This window comes from Carassius auratus, chromosome 20 (genome assembly GCF_003368295.1).
Source record: "Carassius auratus strain Wakin chromosome 20, ASM336829v1, whole genome shotgun sequence".
In the NCBI taxonomy this organism is placed as follows: Eukaryota; Metazoa; Chordata; class Actinopteri; order Cypriniformes; family Cyprinidae; genus Carassius; species Carassius auratus.
In genome coordinates, this window is record NC_039262.1 from 26,148,272 (window position 1) to 26,173,476 (window position 25,205).

Sequence of the window (25,205 nt, forward strand, 5' to 3'; positions counted from 1 at the left end):
ATATGAACGGTACATTGCTTGCATATTAAACAGGGATTTGTGAAAAAATATCATTAAAAAAAAGTACTTTTGCTTGATAACAGCCTCTCAACAAGTTTCAGGCATGTCTTCTGAGGAGTCCTCCATAGCATATCTCTCAGGCTCCTCCAGATTTGTTGGTCTCCTGACATGGACTCTGGTCTTCAGTGTGACCCACATATTTTCTATTAGATTCACGTCTGAGCTTTGTGCAGGCCAGTCCAGGACGTTCACTTTGCTCACTTGGAGGTAGTTCTACACCAGAAATGAGGAATGCTTTGCGTCACTATCATGCTGGAAGACAAATGTTGACCCAAAGCATCTTTTGTTGCAGATTGCCTGAGGTTGTCTTCCAAAATCTTCCCATAGTCTTCCCTTTTCAGAGTTCTTCTCCTAATTTGCAGCTATAGTGGCCAAAATTATAAGTTTTTTCACCAGCTAAAATTTTTTTTTTTTAATAATGTAAATGTAATTTAAGAATTTTCATTAATGAATCTCTTAAAACAGGTATACACGCATGCTTTTTACCTCATTTCGAAATGATTCATAAACGACTCAAAGAACCAGTTTCTCTAAACCTCTCCTTTCCCATGAGCCCTCACTGCTGTGATTGGTCAGACGGCACCATCCTTTGTGATTTGGTTCAGAGCCGTAGAGACCGATCAAACTAATTTACTCTCACAGCGTAGGACACAGTGTCTTCTGCACATGATGAATCTGATGATGAATCTGATGAATCTCCACACAGAAATTTTACTGTGTTTGTGGGCAGGCAAGTTGGAGACGTAGAATGTGTGCAGACATTATGCAAATGTGTTACTTCATGACCTAGAGCCGTAACAGAATAAGATTTTAATTCCTGACGACACGTTTCGGTGATCGTGAGCAGACTAATTTTTTTTTTTATAGACAATAAATTTAAGTATCTTGCGCTGTCAGTTTCACAACTTTGCAGATAGTTTATGTTCAGCTACATGACACACTGCATGAAAGGTAATATTTGAAAAGGCACAATAGGAGGATGTCAAGTTATTTCTATCTTTTGCTGTAGTGTGTCAGTAGGAAATATCTGACTTAAAACCAATTTTAGCTGGTGAAAATACTAGCGTTCTAATAATTTTGTCCACCAGTACATGTTTAAGTCCTGGTTAGGAATAATGTACCGTATTTTCCGGACTATAAGTGGCACTTTTTTTCATAGTTTGGCTGGTCCTGAGACTTATAGTCAGGTGCGACTTATTTATCAAAATGAATTTGACATGAACCAAGAGAAATGAACCAAGAGAAAACATTACCGTCTCCAGTCGTGAGAGGGCGCTCTATGCTGCTCAGTGCTCCTGTAGTCTACACTGAACACATAGAGCGCCCTCTCGTGGCTGGAGACGGTAATGTGAACTCTTGGTTCTGAATAAATGTGACTTATAGTCCAGTGCGACTTATTTATGTTTTTTTTCCTCACCATGACGTATTTTTGGACTGATGTGACTTATACTCAGGTGCAACTTATAGTCCGAAAAATACGGTATGTAGAATACGATGCAGAATAAGGCATTAATATATGCTTTATATTTACTAATACACAGCCAATACTACTTAATAGTACATAGCGGAGTAGAGACAAAAAAAAATGGTTTCAGAGGTGAAGCATGCAATTAAATATTTACTTAAAGATACAAAGACTTTTTAATCATTTAAATAATGTGCGCTGTTGAATCAACAATAACTCTATAAGAAAATAAACAAGGTCAGTTTTGATTTCACTTTGACTTTGCGAAACATCCTTGAGAAATAGCCACCAATGACATGTGTAAACAACACATTATTCAAATGAAGTGTACAGAAATCAAAAATGCATATCTCAAACAACAGAGTTTGAGTGAGAGTCGATGGAGCAATTCATTAATTCCTTTCTAATGTTTCAAGACCTTGAGCCTGTTTGCTTTTAGAAGGGATCTCCATCAATGTTCGCCACACGACGCCCAGATAACACGCTGAACTGAACACAGCTCAACAGAAAGACTCTTGACTTCTTTCATTAGCGATAATCTGTCCTCGGCTGAACGTGGCACTCTCCGACCTTACCCACGATCCACAGGGACTGTGTATTATATTAGGGCAGCACACAGGGTTACAGCGGCGGTCTTAACAGAGATTTCCTTCCCATTTAATCTCTCAGAAGCACGTCTGCGCTGCTGAAAGAGCCACGGACGGTGTATTAAAATTCTAGTCAGTCAGGCAGTCTGCTGCAAACAGCATCTTTCATGCCTTACACAGCTCTGAGGAGCAGAGCCTCGACCTGCAGGATTCACACAGAAGTGGCTAGTTAAAGGCTCCTTTCCATATCCAACCCCTTTAATGAGGACATTACGGCTTAATGAGATCATTAACTCCCGTTAAACTCTTTCAAAGTCGCGTTTGAGATGAAACACTTGTGGTGCAAACCTGTGGGAAGAGTCTGAAGCGCTGAGGAACAGGTTGTTCACGTCGAAACCACTGACGTCCTTCTTTTGTTCTCTTTCATTTTGCTTCTTATCCCTCATTCTTTTTTTGTTCACTCTTTATTTTAGATTGTTCTTTTTATTGTTATCTCTTTCATTCACTTGTAGGTCCTGTATTCATTTTTTACTCATCCATTCTCTTCCTCATATCTTTTTCCTTTCCAATTTTTCTTTTTTTTTCCTATCATTTTCTTTCATTGTGTCATACTGTTTTGGTTATCATTGGTTCCTTTTTTCATTCATTCTTGAACCATTTTCAAGGTTTGTCATTCTCTTTTATTAGTTCCTCCTTTTTTCCTCCTTTTGCTCTCATTCTTTCTATTATTTCAGCTCAAGTCTTTCTTTTAGTCATTTGCAATCTTTCATTATTATGTCTTGCTCATTTATTTGCATTCTCTGTTCTTTCTCTTTTGTGAAATCTTTCTATTGTGCTATTTTCATGAGCTACGTTCAAAACAAACACACCCTGCATCACAATTTGCATACTAACCATCCTCTGGAAACAGGGAACGAGACGAGTCAGAGATGAAGCAGACTGGGGTATGAGAGCGATGGTGCTTCGTCCGTTTTGAATTGTTTTGAAATGACACATAAGTTTTAATGGTTGAGAATAAAACTGCTTCATTCTAAAGTGGATAATGTCAGAACAAAGGAAGGAAGAACAGTATATTATCTGAATAACAATAATGTAAGAAGGATGAATGGAGAAGTATCAAAATGTTAATGCTGACAGGATGATTGACAGGCCAGTTTATGGTGACATGATGCATGTAATTATAACTCAGTGACTGGATATTTATGTCTACCTCACAGATGAGTTTTGTTGTAATAAATGGCATTTTAATGAAAGACATTGTTCGTGCTGCCTGGGCTTTAATGCAACAAACACAATGGCAGAAAAATGTCAACAAAAAAAGCCACGCATTTGTATTCATCAGACTCCTATATTATATAAATATATGATAAAGAAAACAAATCAGTTCACTAATGCACAAATAATTAGCAAACAAACACGCAATTTTGTATTTGTAAATGAATGCACAATAAACGTATAGCAGTTTGCATTTCTGTTCAAATTCTAATTTTAAATGAACTTTTTAAATCGTGTTTTGTTAGTTTGCTTGAGTTTTATTTAATACTTTCAATCATGCAGTTCCTTCTTCATTTCTCTTTCACTTTTTTCTGTTCTTTTTCTTTTGTGTATTTTATTTAATTAGTACCTTTTTCATTATTTATTCATTTTTTTTATTTTGTTCTCTCTAAATGTAGAGCCATTTTCATCTGAACTTTGTTTATATTTGCCTCTCAAGTTTTTAAAACAGTGTGCATTTAATACGTGCGTCATATCTTTATAACACTGACCACAGCACATTCATTATCATTCACAAGCTGCCATTTCTGACCTAGATATCGGCGTAAATGAAACGTGCCCTGCATATCACTGGCCAGTTCATGGTTTGAGAGTCAGTCCTAATGCTGAGGAGGCCGCTGAAGGTTTTCAAGAGGGATGAAGACAAGAAGTGACACGGCTGCAGATGATAGCTGGTGATATCTGATGGGATCGTCAGAGACTGATTGAACTCTTAGACAATAGCACTGTAGTCTGCAGTTGAGATGTCATTCTCTACCGATTACTGATGGGAATCTCTCTCCACTCCTCTATTTTCCACTTCCTGTTTGCACATCAGATGGCTGGAGACCTCAACAATGACACCCTCTCAGTTCTCAACAGCCTGTTATTATGACTTCATTCTCAAAGACTTCATGCTCAGATCAGACCCCAAACAAGACAAAGCCAAGTCACGCAGACACACACGCACGCACACACAAGCTTGGAGGTTCAGGGCACAGTGGAACCAGACTAGACTAGACTTATTCATGGTGAACAATGAACAGAGAATCAAATGTGGTTATAAAGCTGCTACTGAGGACATGGGGTGAACCTCTTCTTGCTGGAAATTTCTCAGAAACGATCAAGCATGTTAATTTCACAAAAAATGATCCCACTTATCGTTCACAGACATGGAGCGGAAGAGCGTTCTTGATATTGAACTGTAAGGGTCTTTGTATGAAAGCAGGAATATTTATTAAGCAATATCTTATTGTGGGGGCTCATACAGTATCTGGAACTTGCAGGTCTGAACAGCGATGTCTAATTAAACCACAAAGAAATGGTCCTGACATTTTGCATGACATTTTTTCAATCTTACAAATATAAATGAGATCTGTAAAATGAGCTAAATATTATTTCAGGAAAACCAATGAATGAATGTATTCATGTATGGATTTGTGTCTGTCTATCTTTCTATCCCCTCCACAAATAGTTTTCTGCTTATTTTTTTCTGAATTCAGTTTATAATTTAAAGGGGTCATCGGATGCCCATTTTCCACAAGTTGATACTGTATCATTCTTTAGGGTCTTCATGAAAAATCTTTATCAATTTCTCAATGGTAGTGTAAAAAACACCCTTTTTACCCCGTCAAAAACTGCTCTTGTCAGAGCAAGCCTTTTCAGTGTGTGTCCCTTTAAATGTTAATGAGCTTTGCTATCCCCGCCCTCTCCCTCCGTGGAGTGAAGCGCAGTTCTCTGAGGCTGTAAACTTTAGCCATGGAACTTGCTATCTAACACATTATAAGGTATGGCGATTTGCAAAGATTCATAGAACACCCTTATACCTATGGCTGGGCAATATATCTAATGATATGATCATGCGCATCTAATCAGTAAAGCTGCTTCCATGATAACCGCTAAAATCACCATCACCTGCTTATAATTGGAGTAGCATTTAATGAACAGAGCAGTAGATCACTGACAAGCTACGCAATATCGCGTTCATAATCCTAGATGAATCACCTTAAATAATGAAAGCGATATTGCGTAGCTTGTCAGCGATCTATGGCTCTGTCTATTAAATGCTGCTCCATTCAAAAGCAGGTGATGGCAATTTAGCTGTAATCACGGAACCATATTTACTGACTTGATGCGCATGATCATATCATTAGATTTATCGCCCAGCCCTACTTATACCTTACCCTTATAATGATTCGCACAAACATAAATGCATTTGGATAGATCGGGAGCACATTCCTTTCAGAAACAAAAGCTGTGTCTTCATCGGCTCAGATGTCAGGAGTAAATAATGACTGCTACGTTCCTTATTACATAAAAAAAACCTTAAAAGGATAGTTCACCCAAATAGCAAAATAATGTCATTAATAACTCACCCTCATGTCATTCCAAACACGTAAGACCTCCGTTTATCTTCAGAACACAGTTTAAGATATTTTAGATTTAGTCCGAGAGCTCTCAGTCCCTTCACTGAAGCTGTGTGTACGGTCTACTGTACATGTCCAGAAAGGTAAGAAAAACATCTTCAAACTAGTCCATGTGACATCAGAGGGTTAGTTAGAATTTTTTGAAGCATCGAAGATACCCAAAAATAGCAAAACCTACGACTTTATTCATCATTGTCTTCTCTTCCGTGTCTGTTGTGAGAGAGTTCAAAACAAAGCAGTTTGTGATATCCGGTTTGCAAACGAATCATTCGATGTAACCAGATCTTTTTGAACCAGTTCACCAAATCGAACTGAATCATTTTAAACAGTTTGCGTCTCCAATACGCATTAATCCATAAATGACTTAAGCTGTTCACTTTTTTTAATGTGGCTGACACTCCCTCTGAGTTCAAACAAACCAATATCCCGGAGTAATTCATTTACTCAAACAGTACACTGACTGAACTGCTGTGAAGAGAGAACTGAAGATGAACACCGAGCCGAGCCAGATAACAAACAATAGACTGACTCGTTCACAAGAGAAGAACCGGTTGCATCAGTTTTCAGATCACCAGTACTTCTTTCGGACAGTTTGATTCAATAAACTGGTTGAAGAAAACGGTTCACCGGTTCTTTTGCACTCAACGTAATGGTGTAATTGGCAATGATTGCCCTTGATTCAAGCCTTCGGTTTACCTGCCCTCATAACACTATCACAGAATCAGTTCAGAATCAATCACCAAAAGAATCAGTTCGGTTCAGACACTGTGTGTCGGTCTGCTTCATGCTGAATCACACATGTGCAGTTCTCAATCTCGAATCGGACGCGTCTGACAGAAACGATTCTTGACTCGTGAACAAGTCAGTCAATCGTTCGTTATCTGGCTCAGCTCGGCGTTTATCTTCAGTTCTCTCTTCACATCAGTTCAGTCAGATACTGTTTGAATAAATGAATTACTCCGGGATATTGGTTTGTTTGAACTCAGAGGGAGTGTCAGCCACATTAAAAAGTTAACAGCCTAAGTCATTTATGGATTAATGCATATTGGGGACGCGAACTGTTTAAAACGATTCAGTTCGATTTGGTGAACTGGTTCAAAAAGATCCGGTTACATCAAATGATTCGTTGGCGGATCGGACATCACAAACTGCTTTGTTTTGGACTCTCTCTCACAACAGATACAGAAGAGAAGACTGATGAATAAAGTGGTAGGTTTTGCTATTTTTGGACCAAAATGTATTTTCGATGCTTCAGAATATTCTAACTGACCCCCTGATGTCACATGGACTACTTTGATGATGTTTTTCTTACCTCTCTGGACATGGACAGTATACCGTACACACAGCTTTAATGGAGGGACTGAGAGTTCTCAGATAAACGGATAAAAGATAAACGGAGGTCTTACGGGGTTGGAACAACATGAGGATAAGTTATTAATTACATAAATTTGCTATTTGGGTGAACTATCCCTTTAATTGTTACGCCTGCCTGCTGCCTCCTCCTGGCTCTGCTGTGTAGTGCAGGTGCTGGCTGGTGAAATTAATTCCTAATCAGCCTTGTTAGACAGAAAGGCTACAAAATGATCCATGTGGAGAAGCTTCTATCTCTTCTGGATTTCTTCTGGAATGGCTTAGTTAGAGCAGCATATCTCAATTCCAGTCTTTGTCCCCCTGCGCTTCACATTTTGTATGTTTCTCTTATCGCTTCAGACATTTGTTCTATTCAAACATAAGTGCCCTGTGAAGTGGACATCACAGGATATCCCACCATGATTCCAGTTCCAAGCGAACGTCTATGTTCCATTCAAAGAGAATTTGAACACTTCTAATTGAAGTGTGCGAGACGTGAATTTAAATTTTATTTATTTACAGAGGTATATGATGTCACACTTCTCTGTGTGTGAAGACGTTGCACAGTGCAAATCCGTGAATGAATGTTCTGAAGTGAAGTAAACTTCAACAGATTTTCTCTGCTCAGGGAGTAGGGAGCAATTAACAATGTGTAGGGACCATGTCAATCGGAACACAGACAGGTGCCAAATGCTTCTGGAAGTAGAAATCAGCATCTTCAAAAAGTTGGTCAGCAGAAGGAAGCATTAAGCGCTCCAAAATTAATTGGTAAACGAGTGCAGTGGTTTTCAAAAAAAAATTTTTTTTTTTTTACCAACACCAGCAGATGACATTGCAACCGAAATCATCACAGACTGTGGAAACTTAACACTGGACGTGGGCTATGATCTTCTCCAACCTTCCTCCAGACTCTAGGACCTTGGTTTCCAAATGAAATACAAAACTTGCTTTCATCTGAAAAGAAGAATTTGGACCACTAGGCAACAGTCCAGTTCTTCTTCTCCTTAGCCCAGGTAAGATGCCTCTGACATTTTCTGTGGTTCAGGAGTGGCTTAACAAGAGGAATACAACAACTGAAGCCAAATTCCTTGACACGTCTGTGTGTGGTGGATCTTGATGCCTTGACCCCAGCATCAGTTCATTTCTTGTGAAGTTCACTCAAATTCTTGAATCCATTTTTCTTGACAATCCTCTTAAGGCTGAGGTTCTCTCGGTTGGTTGTGCATCTTTTTCTTCCACACTTTTTCCCTCCACTCAACTTTCTGTTAACATGCTTGGATACAGCACTCTGTGAACACCCAGCTTCTTTGGCAATGAATGTTTGTGGCTTACCCTCTCCTCCTTGTGTAGGGTGTCAATGATTGTCTATTGGACAACTGTCAGATCAGCAGTCTTTCCCATGATTGTGTAGTCTAGTGAACCAAACTGAGAGACTATTTTGAAGACTCAGGAAACCCTTAACTTTTCCACGACATTCTAATTTATTGAGAAGCATCTGTATATCAGAGGCACGATCAAATGGTAGTCAATCTGTGGCTGTGTTAATGGTATATCAGTTAGGGAGGTACTGATTAGTCATTTAAGCCTGGAGATAAAAGGTGGTGGGCTTTTTAACTATCACTGTGTTGAGTAGTTGCTAGTCAAAAATTACTTCTATTGGGGAGTATAATATTGAACTTTCTGAAATTTTCATAGAAAGGTGCAATAAAGAACCAGTCTTAGAACTTATTCTATTAATAGAAGTATTCTATTATTTTAACTAGTAATGATAAAAAATGCAAAGAGGATATGATGAGAGCCTTAAAAGCCAAAACAAAGGAATTTTTTGTGATTGAAAGAGGATCTAGTAGTGCTAGTGAATTGTCTCTTGCACGTGAGAGTGAACATGAGAAGAGGGAATATGAAATTAGGAAACTGGACCTTGAACTAGAACCTAAGAAAGTTGAAGCTTCTATATTTTTTCAAGTAATGCAATCTTTTGATATAGGTCGAAATATTAAGATGTTCCCTCCATTTTGTGAGCGGGATGTAGATAAATATTTTGTCCTTTTTGAAAAAGTTGCTTCTTTAAAGTCTGGTCCTCACATTTGCAGTGTGTTCTGGTAGGGAAAGCTCAGGTGGTGTTTGTGTTTTTTCAGAAGAGGAGAGTGTAGATTTTAGAAAGGTAAAAGCAGCCATCTTGAAAAAATGTGATTACTGCCCAGATGCTTATTGCCAACGATTTCAGGGTTATAAAAAAAACTTGATAAACAAACTTATGTGGAGTTTACTTGCGAAAAAGAAATTGTTTACAAGATGGTGTCAGTCCCAAAAAGCAGGAACTTTGAACCATTTAAGAGAACTGATTTTTGCTGAAGAATTTAAAAACTGTGTACCAGCATCAATGTCTACTTATCTGAATGAACAAAAGGCCCTTACCTTAGCCAATGTGGCTGTATTGGCTGATAAATTTGTTTTGACTCAGAGTTTCTTTTCATAGTAAAGTGTCAGGTGATCAGAATAAGAGGCCTGGTCAAAATCGGTGGACATTTCCAACAATGACACTGGGCACTGTTTCAACTGTCCGAACACTTCATCAGAGAGATACTGGAGCGGCCCAGTCTTTTCTGTTAGAGGGAGTACTTCCACTATCAGGTCAAACTGCGACGGTAAAGGAACTATTGATTAGGGGTATAGAAATTACCTTTTCAAAAGTACCTTTGCATAAAATACATCTTACATCTGATCTTGTAGATGGAGAGGCGATTGTAGGGGTTCGATCTTCTCTTCCTGTACCAGGTGTGACTTTTTATTTTGGGCAATGATCTTGCTCAAGGACATGTCTGGGAAACACAAAAACCTGTGCCATCAACACTGGTAGTTTCTACACTTGTGTGTGCAGATATCCCTGATGAATACAGTCAAACTTGGCCTCATGTGTTTCCATCCTGTGCTGTCACCAAGCCAGAGGAAAACAACTTAGAGCAGGTATATGTGTAGGGGAAATTTCTTCTCACCCTGACAATGAGAATAATGGAGATGAGACTATTTTGAGTAAGAAGAATGGTCAAATTAAGATGAGTCTGTTTCTGATGAGTCCGTTTGTGGAGGAGTCTCTTTTGCAGGAGAAAGTGAAGTTGTCCCCCAAAGTTCGAGAGATTTTGGTTCAAGAACAGTCAGTTGATGACACACTAAAACCCTTGTTGCCAATTATATGTAGTGAGGATCATGAGACCAAGTTACCTTTTTGTAAATGTTTTCAAATACCTCGATTGTTACTTCCACGCTGGATTAGTAAATCTGAACCCATCATTAAAGACTACTTTCAAGTGGTTGTTCCTCTTAAATTCAGGTTATCTGTGATTAGGTTAGATTGAGGAAAATTGACTACTGATTGCAACAAAAATTCTATTGGCTTGGATTAAAAAGACGCATTTCAAAGTTTATTAAAACTCGTCATGTGTGCCAATTGACTGGTAAGCCAAACCAGAAAATTCCTGTGGCTCCTCTTCAAACTATTCCAGCTATGAGTTTACCTTTTGAGTATTTGCTGGTTGATTTTGTGGGTCCTCTACCCAGATTAAAGACAGGTCATATGTATTTATTGACCATTATGTGCTTATCCACTCTATATCCTGTATGATCTATTACTACCAAATTTATCCAATATTTGCCATTCCTAGAGTTATCCAGACTGATCAAGACTCTAATTTTATGAGTCGTCAACTTGCTAAGGCTTTTACGACAATTAAAAATCAATCATAACATTTCTAGTGCATACAGGTATCACCCTCAAAGTCAAGGGGCCCTTGAAAGATTTCATCAGACCTTGAAGTCCATGTTGCGATCATATTGTGTGGAACATGGTTCTGATTGGGAACGGGGGTTGCCTTGGTTGCTTGTAGGAGTTCAAGAGGTTGTTCAGGAAAGTCTTGTATACAGTCCAAATGAGTTGGTATTCGGACATGAAGTTCGAGGGCCTATTCCTGTTCTTGCTGATAATCGAGTTCCTCCTGAATCTTCAAATGTTTTGGACTATGTTCCTGGTTTTCGATATTGGCTGTGTGAGGCTCGTGCAATTGCCCAGAGGAAACCGAAGAAAGCCAAACGCAAAATGGAGCATTTGTTTAATAAAGTAAGGTGTCCAGGTTTGTCAAAATAAACCTCCTCAAGCCTTATTTTCCTTCAGCATCATCAGTAGCATTGGTAACCCCTGTGTTAAATAACTCTGTACAGTAGAGTGAGGATGAGGATTCTCCTCAAAAGAGTTCTTTGAATTTTGTTGAGGATTACTTGGTACATTATCCTTCTCGTGTGGTCATCGAAGGACGAATAAATACCTCTGTAATGTATGCTAAATTGGCTAAGTATTTACCACATCTTTCTAAATCTGAGAAAAATTATGTTCTTCAGTTAGTTAAGTCTTTCCCTAACTTGTTTATTCATGTACCTGGTTGTACTACCTAATTGAGCATGACACTGATGTGGGTACTGCGTTGCCATTTAAACTACATCCATATCGAGTAAATCCAATGAGATGTGAATTGTTGAAAAAAGAAGTGAGGTACTTGTTAGATAATCACTTGGCTGAACTCAGTTTTAGAGCTTGAAATTCACCATGCCTCCTTGTAAATAAACCAGATAGATTATTAGATAGATATACAGATTTTAAACTGACAAGCTAAATTCCGTCACTAAACCTGATTGCTACCCTTTGCTCCGCATAGATGACTGTGTGGAGAGTATGGGGTCTGCAACTTTTGTAAGCAAGTTTGATCTTTTAAAAGAAAATTGGGAGGTTCCATCGACTGCTAGAGCAAGAGAACTCTATGCATTTGTGACACCTAATGACTTCCTCCAATACCGGGGTTATGCATTTTGGGGTTCAAAATGCTCTGTCTATCTTTAAACGCCTTATAAATAAGGTACTGTCTGGATTCTCCGGCTGTGAGGGTTATTTAGATGATATGATTCTGTATAGTTCATCTTGGGCAGACCACTTAATACAAATAAAATAATTGTTTGTTCTGGTAACGACCTAATCTTTAACCTTGAACTGGCTAAATGTGAATTTGGGAAAGCCACCATTACCTCTTTGGGTAAAGTAGTAGGGAATGGACAAATTCGCCCCATTGAAGGTAAGATCTCGGCTATTTCTGATTTTCCTGTACCTACTAATCACCAGGAATTGCATCGATTACTTGGAATGGCTGGCTACTATTGTGGTTTTTGCCCAAATTTTATCATCTGTGTTTGCACCTTTGACGGATCTTATTAGTCAAAAGACACCCTTTGAGCTTCTCAAGAGGCATTTGAAGGAGCTAAAGCCCTGTTGGGCAATGCTCCTGTGCTCATTGCTGTGGATTTTTCTGGACTGTTTCGATTGGCTGTAGATGCCAGTGAAACTGGAGCTGGTGTGGTTCTTTTATAGGAAACTCAAGATGGGATAGAACATCCAATTTGTAATTTTTCAAGAAAATTCAATGTTCATCAGTGAGTGTACTCTGTTAAAGAAAAAAAAGCACCTGACCTCGTCTTGGCTGTCCAGCATTTTGAAGTTTATCTGGGAAAATCTGCAAACCCAATTGTTGTGTATATGGACCACAACCCTCTGGTGTTTTTACATCGAATTAAAAATTGTAAAAAAAGACAGTGAGGTGGAGTCTGATTTTCCAACCTTGGGGTTAAACATGTCCGAGGCACGAGAATGTGATTGCTGATGTCTTATCTCGTGAATGAGCCTATTGTGTTTTTTCACTTTCTTTTTCTTTTCTTTCCTCTTTTCTATCCTGTTTCCTAAGGCCCAGGAAAAGGAGTTGGGATTGTTGTTGGAGACCTGGATGTTTTTTTGCTTGATTATTTTGTATTCCTTGGAGAAAATATTTTTGTAGGTGAGCTGTTACGCCTGTCTGCTGCCTTCTTATGCCTCTGCTGTGTAGTGCAGGTGCTGTGTTGTGCAGGTGCTGGCTGGGCGATTGGTAAATGTACTTCCTAATCAGCCTTGTTGGACAGAAAAGGATACAAAATGATCCATGTTTTGTGTGGAGAGGTCCCTTTTTTTCTCTTTTGCATTTGGATTTTTTCCCCCATATAGTCTTTTTTTTTTTTTTTACTTAACTCCCACATGCATGTTTTCCCCTAGACGTTTGTTTGTGTTTGTTTAATTATTTGATTTATAAATTCTGGTAATAAATTGTCTTATTGTTGAAATATCGGGTTTGGTCTCTTATTTTGCAGTTTACGAGCCAGCCATAACATTATACCATTTGAGATTCATAAAAAACCCTCATATTTACTTCTTCTGTAGCTAAAGCTGGATTACAAATGATTTGAGCAAATATACATGCATTTGTGTAGATCGGGGTGCATTCCCTTCAGAAACAAAATTAATCCACTGTGTCTTCAGTGGCTCAGATTCAGGGTGTAAATAATGACTGCTACGTTAATTATTACATCCAATATCAAAATCCCTTAATAACTTAGGAGACATTCTTGTCTATGTCCCTGCTCTGGTGGTGAAACAATGGCAGACTGATATCAGTTCACTCAGGGCAGGTCTGTGTTAAAACGGCTGTGTCAGTCAGTAGTTGTGGGAGGGGCCTGTGCAGAACTACGTCACTATGCCAAGAATCTTAGAACAGCCTGATCTGAGAAAGTGATCATTATTATTGGGGATTTTAAAAAAGTACTGGGCAGATTGATGTAAATATTAAAAGTTACTCAAAACTTTATTATTGATGGTACGGATTTATTTTTTCAACAAATATCAATAACTATTTATCGCCCATTAGCAATGAGCCCTAGTATCGGGGAAAGACGAGTGTGTGTCAAATGAGCTGAATCTTTTCTCCTGGGAAATGAGGCTAGAAATGTTCAATAGTTTTTGAAGCCACAGTTACACCAATTAGAGCTGAAGTCAAGACCAGACCCAGGTCAATAACTGATCCCCTAAGACTGTCAACAAAACTAGACTCCTTACGGACTACATACAGAACCAGACCAAGAACTGTCAATCCAAATACAAGGCTGTCCTTTTTAATGAACAGAAATGGGTGCACTGTAGAATAAATAGTCAATATCTAGTATATATTTGTCAATTGCCTGGAACCTTGAACTGTCTATCTATGGTGAAATCACTACACAGACTAATGCTTGGTGTAATTATCATCCTCAGCATGTTTGATATAGACTGTGATCACGAAGTAGCCCAGAGCTGCTCACAAACATCAGAAGCATCTTTCATTTAAACATACAGCCTGTTGAATAACCAGACAACTGTTTTCATGTTTTACAGAAGCTTGATTCATTTGAGATGCAACCTTCAAAGTTTCAGATAACTTCTGAAAGAGCATCAGAAGGACGCTTTCAATGAACAACACCTTTGCACTGGTACAGTGCGTTCTACCTCATAAATGGATTAAAAGCAGCTTCACAGAGAATACAGTTTTACAAAGTGACTGTAGCAGTGGAGAACTACAGGAGATGCTTAGATAGGACAACTAGTAGTTGCTAGTTTAAAGAGGTTACTAAAGTGAATAAACATTGCAAATGATATGTTATTTACCTGGCCTTTAAGTGGCATTTACATGTCCTTTCACAACACACGGCCACAGACATTTACAGATAAATACCTTGCGCGCAGCGTGGATGTCGAAGAAAGGCTTGTTTCTGACGCTGAAGGGCTCCTTGGATTTATCAATCTGGCCCAGCCTCATTTTCTCGAACCGTGGGGAGATGATCTCCTTCTCGATACACAGCAGGCGTCTGTTGAAGTCACACTGACCCACAGGCTGACCCTGCAAAACAAACAACACAGCCACAATTCACACACACACACCTCGGATTCAACATGACTAGATCCACACCTCAAAAAAATCTCCAGTTTGTCTTTTCCAGTTGTCATTTGCAATGCTGGAAGATAAAAAGATGTATTGTAACTTTGTTATGCAAATTGCTTGTGATTTTACCTTGGCATGTCATTCAAAATACTTTGTGTTTGAATAATTACTTGTCTTTATTAATATTAGTGCCGTCAAACGATTAATTGAGATTAATCGCATCCAAAATAAAAGTTTTGGTTTACATAATATATGTGTGTGTACTGTGTATATTTATTATGTATATATAAATACACACATGCATGTATATATTTAAGAAAAATTTAAATTTATATATTCAATATATTTATTAAAAAAAGTTTATATGAATATAAATATATGCATGTAAATATTTTAAAAAATATATGCTGTATGTCTGTGTCTTTATATATAGGCTACATAATAAATATACACAGTACACACACTTGTTTATTGTGTAAACAAAAACTCTTATTTTGGATCTGATTAATCACGATTAATCGTTTGACAGCACTCATTAATATATTTGACAATTTTTCTTTAAAGGTGTTTTGTTGTACTGTTTTGCTCAAACAAAATAGAAATACTAATACTTCATCTTTAAGATGTGCACATGTGAATGATCTTCATGATAACTGGCAAAGCTCTGTGTGGAGTTTACAGTGGGATTCATCATGTCACTTCATGCTGAGCAAGACCTGATGTGTAAATGTGGTTGAGGTGATACATTTCAGAATGAGATGGGGGTTTTTTTCAGCCTTCATCATGTTTTAAACAGGCATGAGATCTTAATCAGCCACAACAGAGACAAGGAACAAATGATAATTCATTGGTCTTTTAGAACCTATTACTGTCACCCACGGTGACATTTTATTCGTCCAAGAGCTGAATTCCAGAAACATTGTCAAAAATAGAATTTTTTACTGCTGGTTTCTATATCAACAAACATTTTGCATGATCAAAACAATTGTAAAAAAAATATACACATATATACATACATACATACATACATACATACATACATACATACATACATATATATATATATATATATATATATATATATATATTCTGTTTTAAGATTTTAAGATTCTCAAAAGAATTGTCTTAAAAACATGGTAAATAACTTTATTTTTTATTAGGATAACCTCCAACTAGTCTTAAATGAATAAAGCTAAGATGTTTGATGATTTATTGTACTTTTTTGAATAATAAGCATCACAACATAACTAGTGATGTCAAAATTAATGCAACAATGCAGATGGTTAATTTCTCCAGTTGAATCTGACTGCAGTCAGAGGAGATGTTATGTCAGTTACAATGAATCTTTCTGTCCTGTCTGCTATTAGATTGTGCTTGTATCATTTCATATTAAAGCATGAATGAAACCGTGAGTATGCGTGTCAGATCCGCATCACATTCTTAAAGTAATAGCAATCAAACAACCTAATATCCCAGCTGCTGATTACAGCCGTTACTGGGGAAACCTCTATATTTCTCCTGCTCCAAAAGCGCCCCCTGCTGGCACAGAATGAATTTGCATTTGCAACTGTTTTGAGAAGGTGCCATAAGCCATGTATTATTATTAATATGAATTAGGCTATTATTGCTATCTTATGAACTGCTATAAACATATCCTCAAACTCTCTTCTATGAGATTAAGGGGAAAATAAGAAAAAGAAAATATGGCATCATATCGGCCATCGGCTGCCCTGATTTCTAAGTATCGGCATCAAACAGAGAAAAACCCATATCTGTCGACCTCTACCCTCAAGCATTCTTAAATGTACTTATGTGTCTGGTTTTTTGTTTTTATTTTATTTTATTTTATTCTATTAGTATTCTCTCAGTCATTTTAGCTCTGTAATGTTATTTCAAAATGTAAAAAGTGTGCAAACGAATGTAACCGAGTACTTCATTTGGTGTGCTGAACTGCCTTCAAGTTGTAATGAAAATAGTGGACATGCCCATTATGATTAGCCCCAGAATTACACTGTGCAAAACTGTGTATTAAACATGAAATATTTTCAAAATGACTGGCTGAGACTGTCATTTTGCAGAGCATTTTTCACCATCAGGATGGACAGACATTTTACAATGATCCCGCTTCTAAGACGACGCCTTAAGAAACTTAATCTGAGTTTATGCTGCAACTTCACTGATTTCACTCAGGATGCACATCAATGAAAAGGATGTGGAAAAGGTGACGTCCAATTAGATGAGAACTTCTGGATCAACAGACTCTGGAATGGACATCTTTTGACCAATGACAATTTCACAATTTGGAATACAATTTGCTGTATTCCCACTTGACACGACTCTTCCCAGACACTCATAACTGATTTCCCGTATTTCTCTCCATCAAACTCAAATGTCAAGCTGTCTCTCGTGAGCAGGTCTCTGGGTGGACTGGGCTGTTTAAACACTAGAGTATGTCTACACTGCACAAAAACCTCCTATTTGAAAAGATCAGATCAGATCAAATTGTGTTTAATCTTGATTTGTTCCCGTTAGGGGTGATGAGGGAACAGACGCGGTGTGTATATGTGCATCAGAGCGGCTGCCAGGAGCTCTGGAAATAATCCACCTCACTCTCTCTCCATCACGACCGCAGCGCCGTCTCCATGGTAACATCTCCACATCCCGCTGGATGGCAGCGCTCCGATGGGAACGCCGATCCACGTCACTACGACCGAATCAAAGCTTCACCTCCTCACTTAACACCTCACAAAAGGCTGTGACTCGCCTAACAAAATGGATTTGAAGCAATCTATAGAAGACATCTCCAGACGAGTTAAACGCAATCCACTGCAGCTCTCCGTGGACAAAACGGTCCGAAGGGGCCTGTTCCTAAAACCATTCATCCTCATGTAGACAGAAGACTCATGTATTACACCATGACAACACTCGTATCTCTTTAGGAAGCTCCTCTTGGGTCACTTCTGCATTAGAACGAGTGTCTGGTTTTGTCTGTATTTCTACAAATAAATAAATGAAGTCCTGTTATTGGTGTGTTTATGTGCATGCATGTTTTATGACGCTACGGTGTACTAACATTAAAAGTGACAAGGGTGTCTAGGAGCTGGTTTATTTCATCACTACCAGTGAATGCTCACTTGAAGATCAAAACCAAGCCAAACTCGTGGTGAAATCTGTGTGGGGGAATCGTTCGCCCTCACACTAAATTCACAACTGTGTGGACTCCTATGGAAATGATTGGACTAAGTCCAGAGAAAATTAGATTTAAACATCTATGATATTCAATAAACCATTTACACTTAAAATTCGACTTTAATGTACAAGGGCTAAAACATGTAAGTAATGTTTAAAAAGATGTTTTCAAAGGTGGATTATTGAGGCAGAGATGAGAGTAGAAGGAGAGATTCCTGAGAAAGAGATACATTTTAAAAGCAGACATCTTCCAAAACCAACCTCTATAAATTTTACATCTTATTTGCAGTTTTCCAATTTCCTAGTTTCCTATCGCACGAGCAGACACACCAGCAGCCTCACTCTCTGCGGGCAACTTTCAAGCGCAAATTGAGGAATAAAACGCTCATCTATATTTAAGAGACTCTCCAGACTTACACATTCCATATCAAAAAGCAATGAAAGCTTCTATAAATCCAGCGCCTGACAGAATTATGGAAACATTACGTGAAAAGGGAATTCAAAGGTGAATCATATTAGATAAGCAGAAAGAGTCGGCATTAAAGACAGCCTGCAATGCTGTTTCCAGTGACAATGTTACTAATATTGTTGAACGCAAATGCAATTTTTAATAATGAATTAACGTTGTATTTGCAAAATAAAAAAAATTAAAAAAGTATTTTACACAGATAAGGAAAGTGACTGCAACAGCTATTCAAATTATTAAATAAATATTTCAAATGACGAATAGAAATAGGTGTATGTCATCTGCATGTTGTAAGGGATGAAGCAATCTAGTTTGTGCTGACTGGGCTATTTTCTTTGATTATAAACTACATGAATTATGTATTATCCAATCCCCTGGTTCAGCTGTCACCACACAAATACATTTCTAGGGCTCTCTTTATTTAACGTCAGCTATCATGCCTGTCACATGCAGTAGGTAGCAGTATTCACTTTCCAGTAGATTTGTCAATCGCCATTAAAAGGAAAAGAACCGTGCAAACGCGCTATCAGACGCTATTAAAACCAAAATAAGAAAAAATATGTGTAACACGAGAACCAACGAGGTCGGTTCTAATGCCTCACACATGTTTTGGCCTCTGCGTTCAGACTTTGATTTTGATGCACACTTTTGTAACGATCACTCATTCATTTACGGTTTATTTCTATCTGCTGTAACACGCTGCTGTGGGCTGCATTTTTCTTTCAGACTGACATTCTGACAACGTGAGCTTCATGCTTTCTAACCTTATCTCCACATTTTCATGTTGCCATTAATTTGTTTGTTGTACAAATAAAATGCAATATGTTTACAGCAGTAGTTATGCAAGTAATGGACGATATGTAATTAGATTACTTTTTTCAAGTAACTTATTTAGTAACAAATTATTTTTAATTAACTTAAGTTTCTTTGTTATTTTACCATGTATTTGCTAACAGCTCTCCTGTCCCCATATTGAGAGACATCGGGAGTAAACGCAGAGGCACTCTTGCTGTAGTACTAGACTAAATGTGAACATGCATTCATCTTACATGCATTTTTATATTAACCTAGGCCCAGCCCAAATGAGCACAACTAATGCAAAAATAATATACTCCATTATTTTCCATAAAAAGTTTTTAGGGAGTAATGCAATATTGTAACGCATTATTTTTAAAAGTAACTTTTCCTAACACTGAGCATTATTGTATGCCAGATGTGGCACACTGTGGGCAGAATTTAAGCTTGCCTTTAGTGTGGGACGCACAGAGATCTGCGAAATGTCAAAAATAAAGCTTCAACAACAAAAAAAACAACAACAACTCCATAAGTGAATCAACACCTCTAACAAAAGACAGAAGACAAAAAAAAACCTTGAGCTTTATGAGACCAAAATCATTCAGACATGAGTCATTCAAGGACATATCCTGGTTTGAAGTGAGCAGAGTTTGGAGAAATCAAAGGATGTCTTCAACCCATCAGATTGAAGACTAGAACTCTCCTGAAAGCCTTTACATCCACATGATATTCTGTATTTTTATGTTATTATCACATGATATTCTGTTTTATATGCTCTTCAGTATGCTAAATTCGTTTCTGAACAAACATCTTTGTTAAATTCAAAGCAGTTGGGATTGAAATGGCCATGTTACTGTGGCTCTGCCAGGTTTCAGAGAAGACAGAGGCTCTGACTCACTGTGATTTGGTCTGTTCGGCGTCTGGCCAGAGCTCTGGAGCGCCATATTGAACATTTGGTTAATCCAACACAGAACAGACAAGAGAAAACATTTTATTCCCATACAGGGAAAATTAACAGCCAATTATGACTTTTTGTATTTATTTTTTTTTATAGAAATTGATGCTTGTCCATGACAAAAGCATTGCTGTGTGGTTACTAAGGTGCTGTTCTGAGTGGTTGCTAGGTGGATACTTTTTGGCTCAGTGGTGTTCAGGTCTCTGGATGTGGTCCAGTTCTCCAGTGTCTGAAATCTAGGGTATTTCTGCCCATGTACCAATCAGGCAGGTGAAAAGTAATAGTACAATTCTCTCCACAAATGCACGGATGAAAGAGTGATTCAAGTCCACTGAGCCAGTTCTACAGCGGAGACTGTGGCAAGAAATAAAGCAGCATAATGCAAAGGTAAGAGTTTTTTTTTTGTTGTTGGTAAAAGAATAAAACGTCTTTGACATTACCATTAAAAGGTTTGGAGGCTATAAGATCTTAATTTTGAAAGTGTTTTGTTAGAATTCAATTATATTTTATTTGGCTAAAACTATTTCATGAATTGTGGCAGTTGGAGTAATGTTCTCTAAGATTAATGAGCATGACATGAAATTTTGACACAAAGTCTTGTCATATATATACACACACACATATAAACAATGACTAAATTTAAAATCTGCAAACAAATTAACAAGAAAAATTACACATCTTGATGTTTTTTTTTCTGTGATGTGTTTTCAAGTGTAAAACCCAAGCCCAACAGTCAAATCCTGTATAATATGTTCAGAGATTTGGCATTGTTTAGAATGACTTCATCCCACTGAACGTCATATACTGAAGTGTTTTATGTATTAAAACTTCAACCTCTTCCTACTCCACACTGATTGTCAAATCCTAGTGTTTCTATTTTTTAATGAACAACCCAGGGTGAGCTTCCCTGTCTAATATAGATGGTTAGTGGTTTGTTCTAGTCATTAAATCTTGAGTAATAGTTATAGTAATACATGAAGCGTAAAAGAACATTTAAATGAGCATCAAAGTTAAATAATCAATACACTGAAAGTGCTGTTTCTTTTTTAATTGGTTGTAAACAGCAGTAGGCAGCAGTAAAAGCAGGTTTCAGACGTCACATTATCTGATGATAGTGCTGTAAAACCAAGCAAAGCCATCCGTCATGACTGCAGAGAACATCTAATATACTGACATCTGACTTATCCACACATGATCTCACTGACCTTCTTCAATATATTCTGAGGTAAAGCTGAACTGAAAGCCTCTCAGAAACATCAGTCTGTCTGGAAAGTTAGTATGCAGCATCCTCCACGACCTAGTACTCAGAATCCATCAGTAAGACGGGGAATTGTGTTGTGCAATTTACGTTCAGCACTAATTTCTTGGGCGTGTTTGCACTGTTGCTTCATTTGCATATTTCCTTTAATGAACCAGGAGCTAAAACAACTCCAACAGTGCGTGAAAACAATGCTAACAGCAGGAACGATCCATCCTGTAGAGTTAAACGAAAAATAAAAGACAGGACTACCAATTTTCATTTCTTCTACATCCCAGAGTCCACAAATCATCACTATAGGAGGAGAATATAAGAACCGGTAGGAAATCTTGAATCTTCATCTCAAAGACAACACAAAGTGCTTGAGTAGTTTAAAATAAGTGCTTTTCATTCGGTTCTGCTGGGAGCCTCCAAAGCCTCATGTCGCATGGCCCAAGACTGCCAAACGAAGCAGAACACCAAGGCCTCCACGGTAAAGCAGAGTGCTTGGGCCCCAGAAGCCTTGGCGTATTTAGCGCGTGCGGACCACTGACGCATTGAGCGCACTTCCCCCAGAGACCCCACTACTATTTTCAGACATCGGTGCCTCCCAAATCAGCTTTTCCTCAGTTTCTTCTTCTAAAGCCTGTGACTTAACATACAGTAGGATGAGGGGTGTTTGCAGGCAAAGATGTCGTGTTTGAACACCAGAATGGAAAGCATCCCTGAGCTTTACAAGATTAGATGCCAGATGGCAAATCACGGCCAAAGCTGAGCTATATATCTGCCTTGCTAGCTGTCCAATAAAATCCATGCGAGTAAAATTCTCAATTTAAGGAGGTGGACGTGTTGGAAGACTCTAATACAGCCCAAAATATCAAGGGGTGCTACGGTGCTCAGTAGATATTATATTTCAAATTCACATTCTAAAAATTTCTGTAAAATCATCAGTTTATTATATTATATTAAGTCATTGGTACACATCCGTCAGTTATTGCATAATATCAGATTAATCCATCCCTAAAAGTCAAAAATCAAACTGTGGTTGGTTGAGATATGAATGAATGAATGATGCATTTATATAGCGCTTTATTGTGTATTGTTGTACACCCAAAGTGCTTTACAATCATGTGTGGGTGTCTCACTCAACCACCACCAGTGTGTAGCATCCACCCGGATGACGCGCCGGCAGCCACAGGACAACAATGCCAGTGCACTCACCACACACCAGGTACAGGTGGAGAGGAGAAAGAGTCATAGGGCCAATCGAGAGGTTGGGGATAATTAGGAGGCCATAACTGACAAAGGACAGTGGGGTAATTTGGCCAGGACACCAGGGTTACACCCCTACTCCTTACAAGAAGTGCCATGGGATTTTTTTTAATGACCACAATTGGTCGTAAGGACCCACACAGACCACAGGGTGAGCACCCCCTGCTGGCCTTACTAATATCTCTTCCAGCAGAAACCTAAGACGAATTTCCACCGAAATTACCCAGAACATTTGTACCAGGAACTCCCATCCAGGTACTGACCAGGCTCAACCCTGCTTAGCTTCAGTGGGCAACCAGTATTGGGCTGCAGGCCGATATGACTGTGGCATGCCAACGTAACAGTAAAGTGAGGGGGAAGTCGTGGCCTAGTGGTTAGAAAGTTTGACTCCTAACCCTAAGGTTGGCGGTTTGAGTCTTGGGCCGGCAATACCCCCAACTGCTCTCCGGGTGCCACAGCATAAATGGCTGCCCACTGCTCCGGGTGTGTGTTCACGGTGTGTGTGTGTTCACTGCTGTGTGTGTGGTCACTTTGGATGGGATAAATGCAGAGCACAAATTCTGAGTATGGGTCACCACACTTGCCTGTATGTAACTTAAATTACATGTCAATTTTGACTTCCCATCTATCCGGACAGTCATCAGCCTGAATAAGCTACAAAATACTAGAAGGTGGTCGAGTTTGGGTCAAAGAAGAGTGCAAAAGAGGGTTAAGACAGAGTCAAAACCAAGACCAGAATAAGGTGCGTTCAAGTAAAGACAGAGACCAGACGAGGGTCAAGCTCAAGTCAAGATTAAGATCAGTGGCTGGTTACATAAACTGCTTAGACTAGTCTTAAAAAATGTAGTTATCTAAATGTTCAAGACTGGTCAGAATGTTAGATTGGCCTAATTTAAATCTGAAAAGTAAGACTAAATACCCCTTGTTTATCTGGTAGTTGGTCAAACTAGTTTTTAGTTCTTAGTAAAAAATAAAGTGGCTATTTTTATGCAGAAGAGGGAGGAGCCCAAGTCAAGACCAGGGACAGTGGAAGGTTGAGTCCTAATTGAAACCTAGACCAAGACCAGAAGAGGGTTAAGACTGAGTCATGAAAGATCCCAGAAGAAGGTCAAGTCTGGGACAAAACTGAGACCAGAAAAGGGATTGAGACCAGAAGAGGGTGAGGTATGAGACAAGACAAAAACCAGAAGAGAGTCTGGTTCTAGTCAAGATCAAGACCAAAGGAGGGTGAAGTCTGAGTCAAGAAAGAGACCAGAAGAGAGGTTATTCTGAGTCAAGACCGAGAACAACAGAAGGTTGAGTCCTAATCGAGACCAAGACCAGAAGAGTGTCAAGACTAAGTCAAGACAGAGACCAGAAAAGGTTAAAATCAGAGTCAAGTTTGAGACTAGAAGAAGGTCATGTCTGAGTCAAGACAGAGACCAGAAGAGGGTTGAGTTAGACTCAAAACCAAGACCAGAAGAAGGTCTAGTCCAAGTCAAGACAGAGACCAGAAGAGGGCTGTATCTGGTCTTGAGAATTAGAACACTGCTAAAGCAGTCAAAATAGAAATATTTATAATATATTAAATTATAGTCTTTGTATCACACATGCGCACAACTGACTGCTTTCATTCGAAATCAATCAATCAAAGCTATCATTACTGATGCTAGCAAGGACAGTTGTCAGCTTTTTTTTAAGCTGTATTAGACAGTCTAGAATATGTAATGTATGTGCTCCCATGGGTAACACCAAGGTTTAACAAATATATCAAATTAAAGAGTCAGTCTGTGTGACCAACGTGTGCATTTTTTTTTCTATAATCTGAAGTTTGATCTCAGCAATAGGATGCTATGTTAAAGATTGGGAACAATAGTACATCTGGAATTTTCCCATCTCCAACAGTGACCCAGTGCAACAATAATTGTTTGTACCAAATCCATCAAATTCATTAGCAAGAGCACACATTATTACTTGCACTAAGATTAACAAATTGTTTTCAAAAGCTGTAAAATGTTACTTTTGTTTTTTGTTGGTTTGTTATTTTCTCTATTCCAATATTTCCTATTTATTCAAACGTTCAAGTATAGAATCACTATCAAACTTTCTGAGAAGGCGGCATGAAACTGATTAAAATCAGAGACTGATAACAAATGACTATTTCAAAACGATCCTCTTGTGATGCACAGTCATCCTCAACTGTGCTAATTTTAAGCACCACAGTACCAAATTACCATATTTTAATGATTCCTTAAGGGTGAGATGATACACTGTTTTCTTAAGAGACTAGAGTAACGGCTGCTACAAATGATGATTCGCCATCACAGGGAAAGACTGGATAATAAAAAGAGTA

General features: G+C 38.3%; 1 protein-coding gene across 1 annotated transcript in view; it reads right to left on the bottom strand.

Annotated features, from left to right (window-relative positions):
* The window catches only part of rngtt (RNA guanylyltransferase and 5'-phosphatase), a 108,667-nt gene that overhangs the window by 52,420 nt on the left and 31,042 nt on the right, over window positions 1-25,205 (bottom strand). The window contains exon 11 of the mRNA XM_026194970.1: window positions 14,753-14,917. Within this exon, the coding sequence (XP_026050755.1) occupies window positions 14,753-14,917 (165 nt within the window). The remainder of the gene's footprint in view (window positions 1-14,752; window positions 14,918-25,205) is intronic.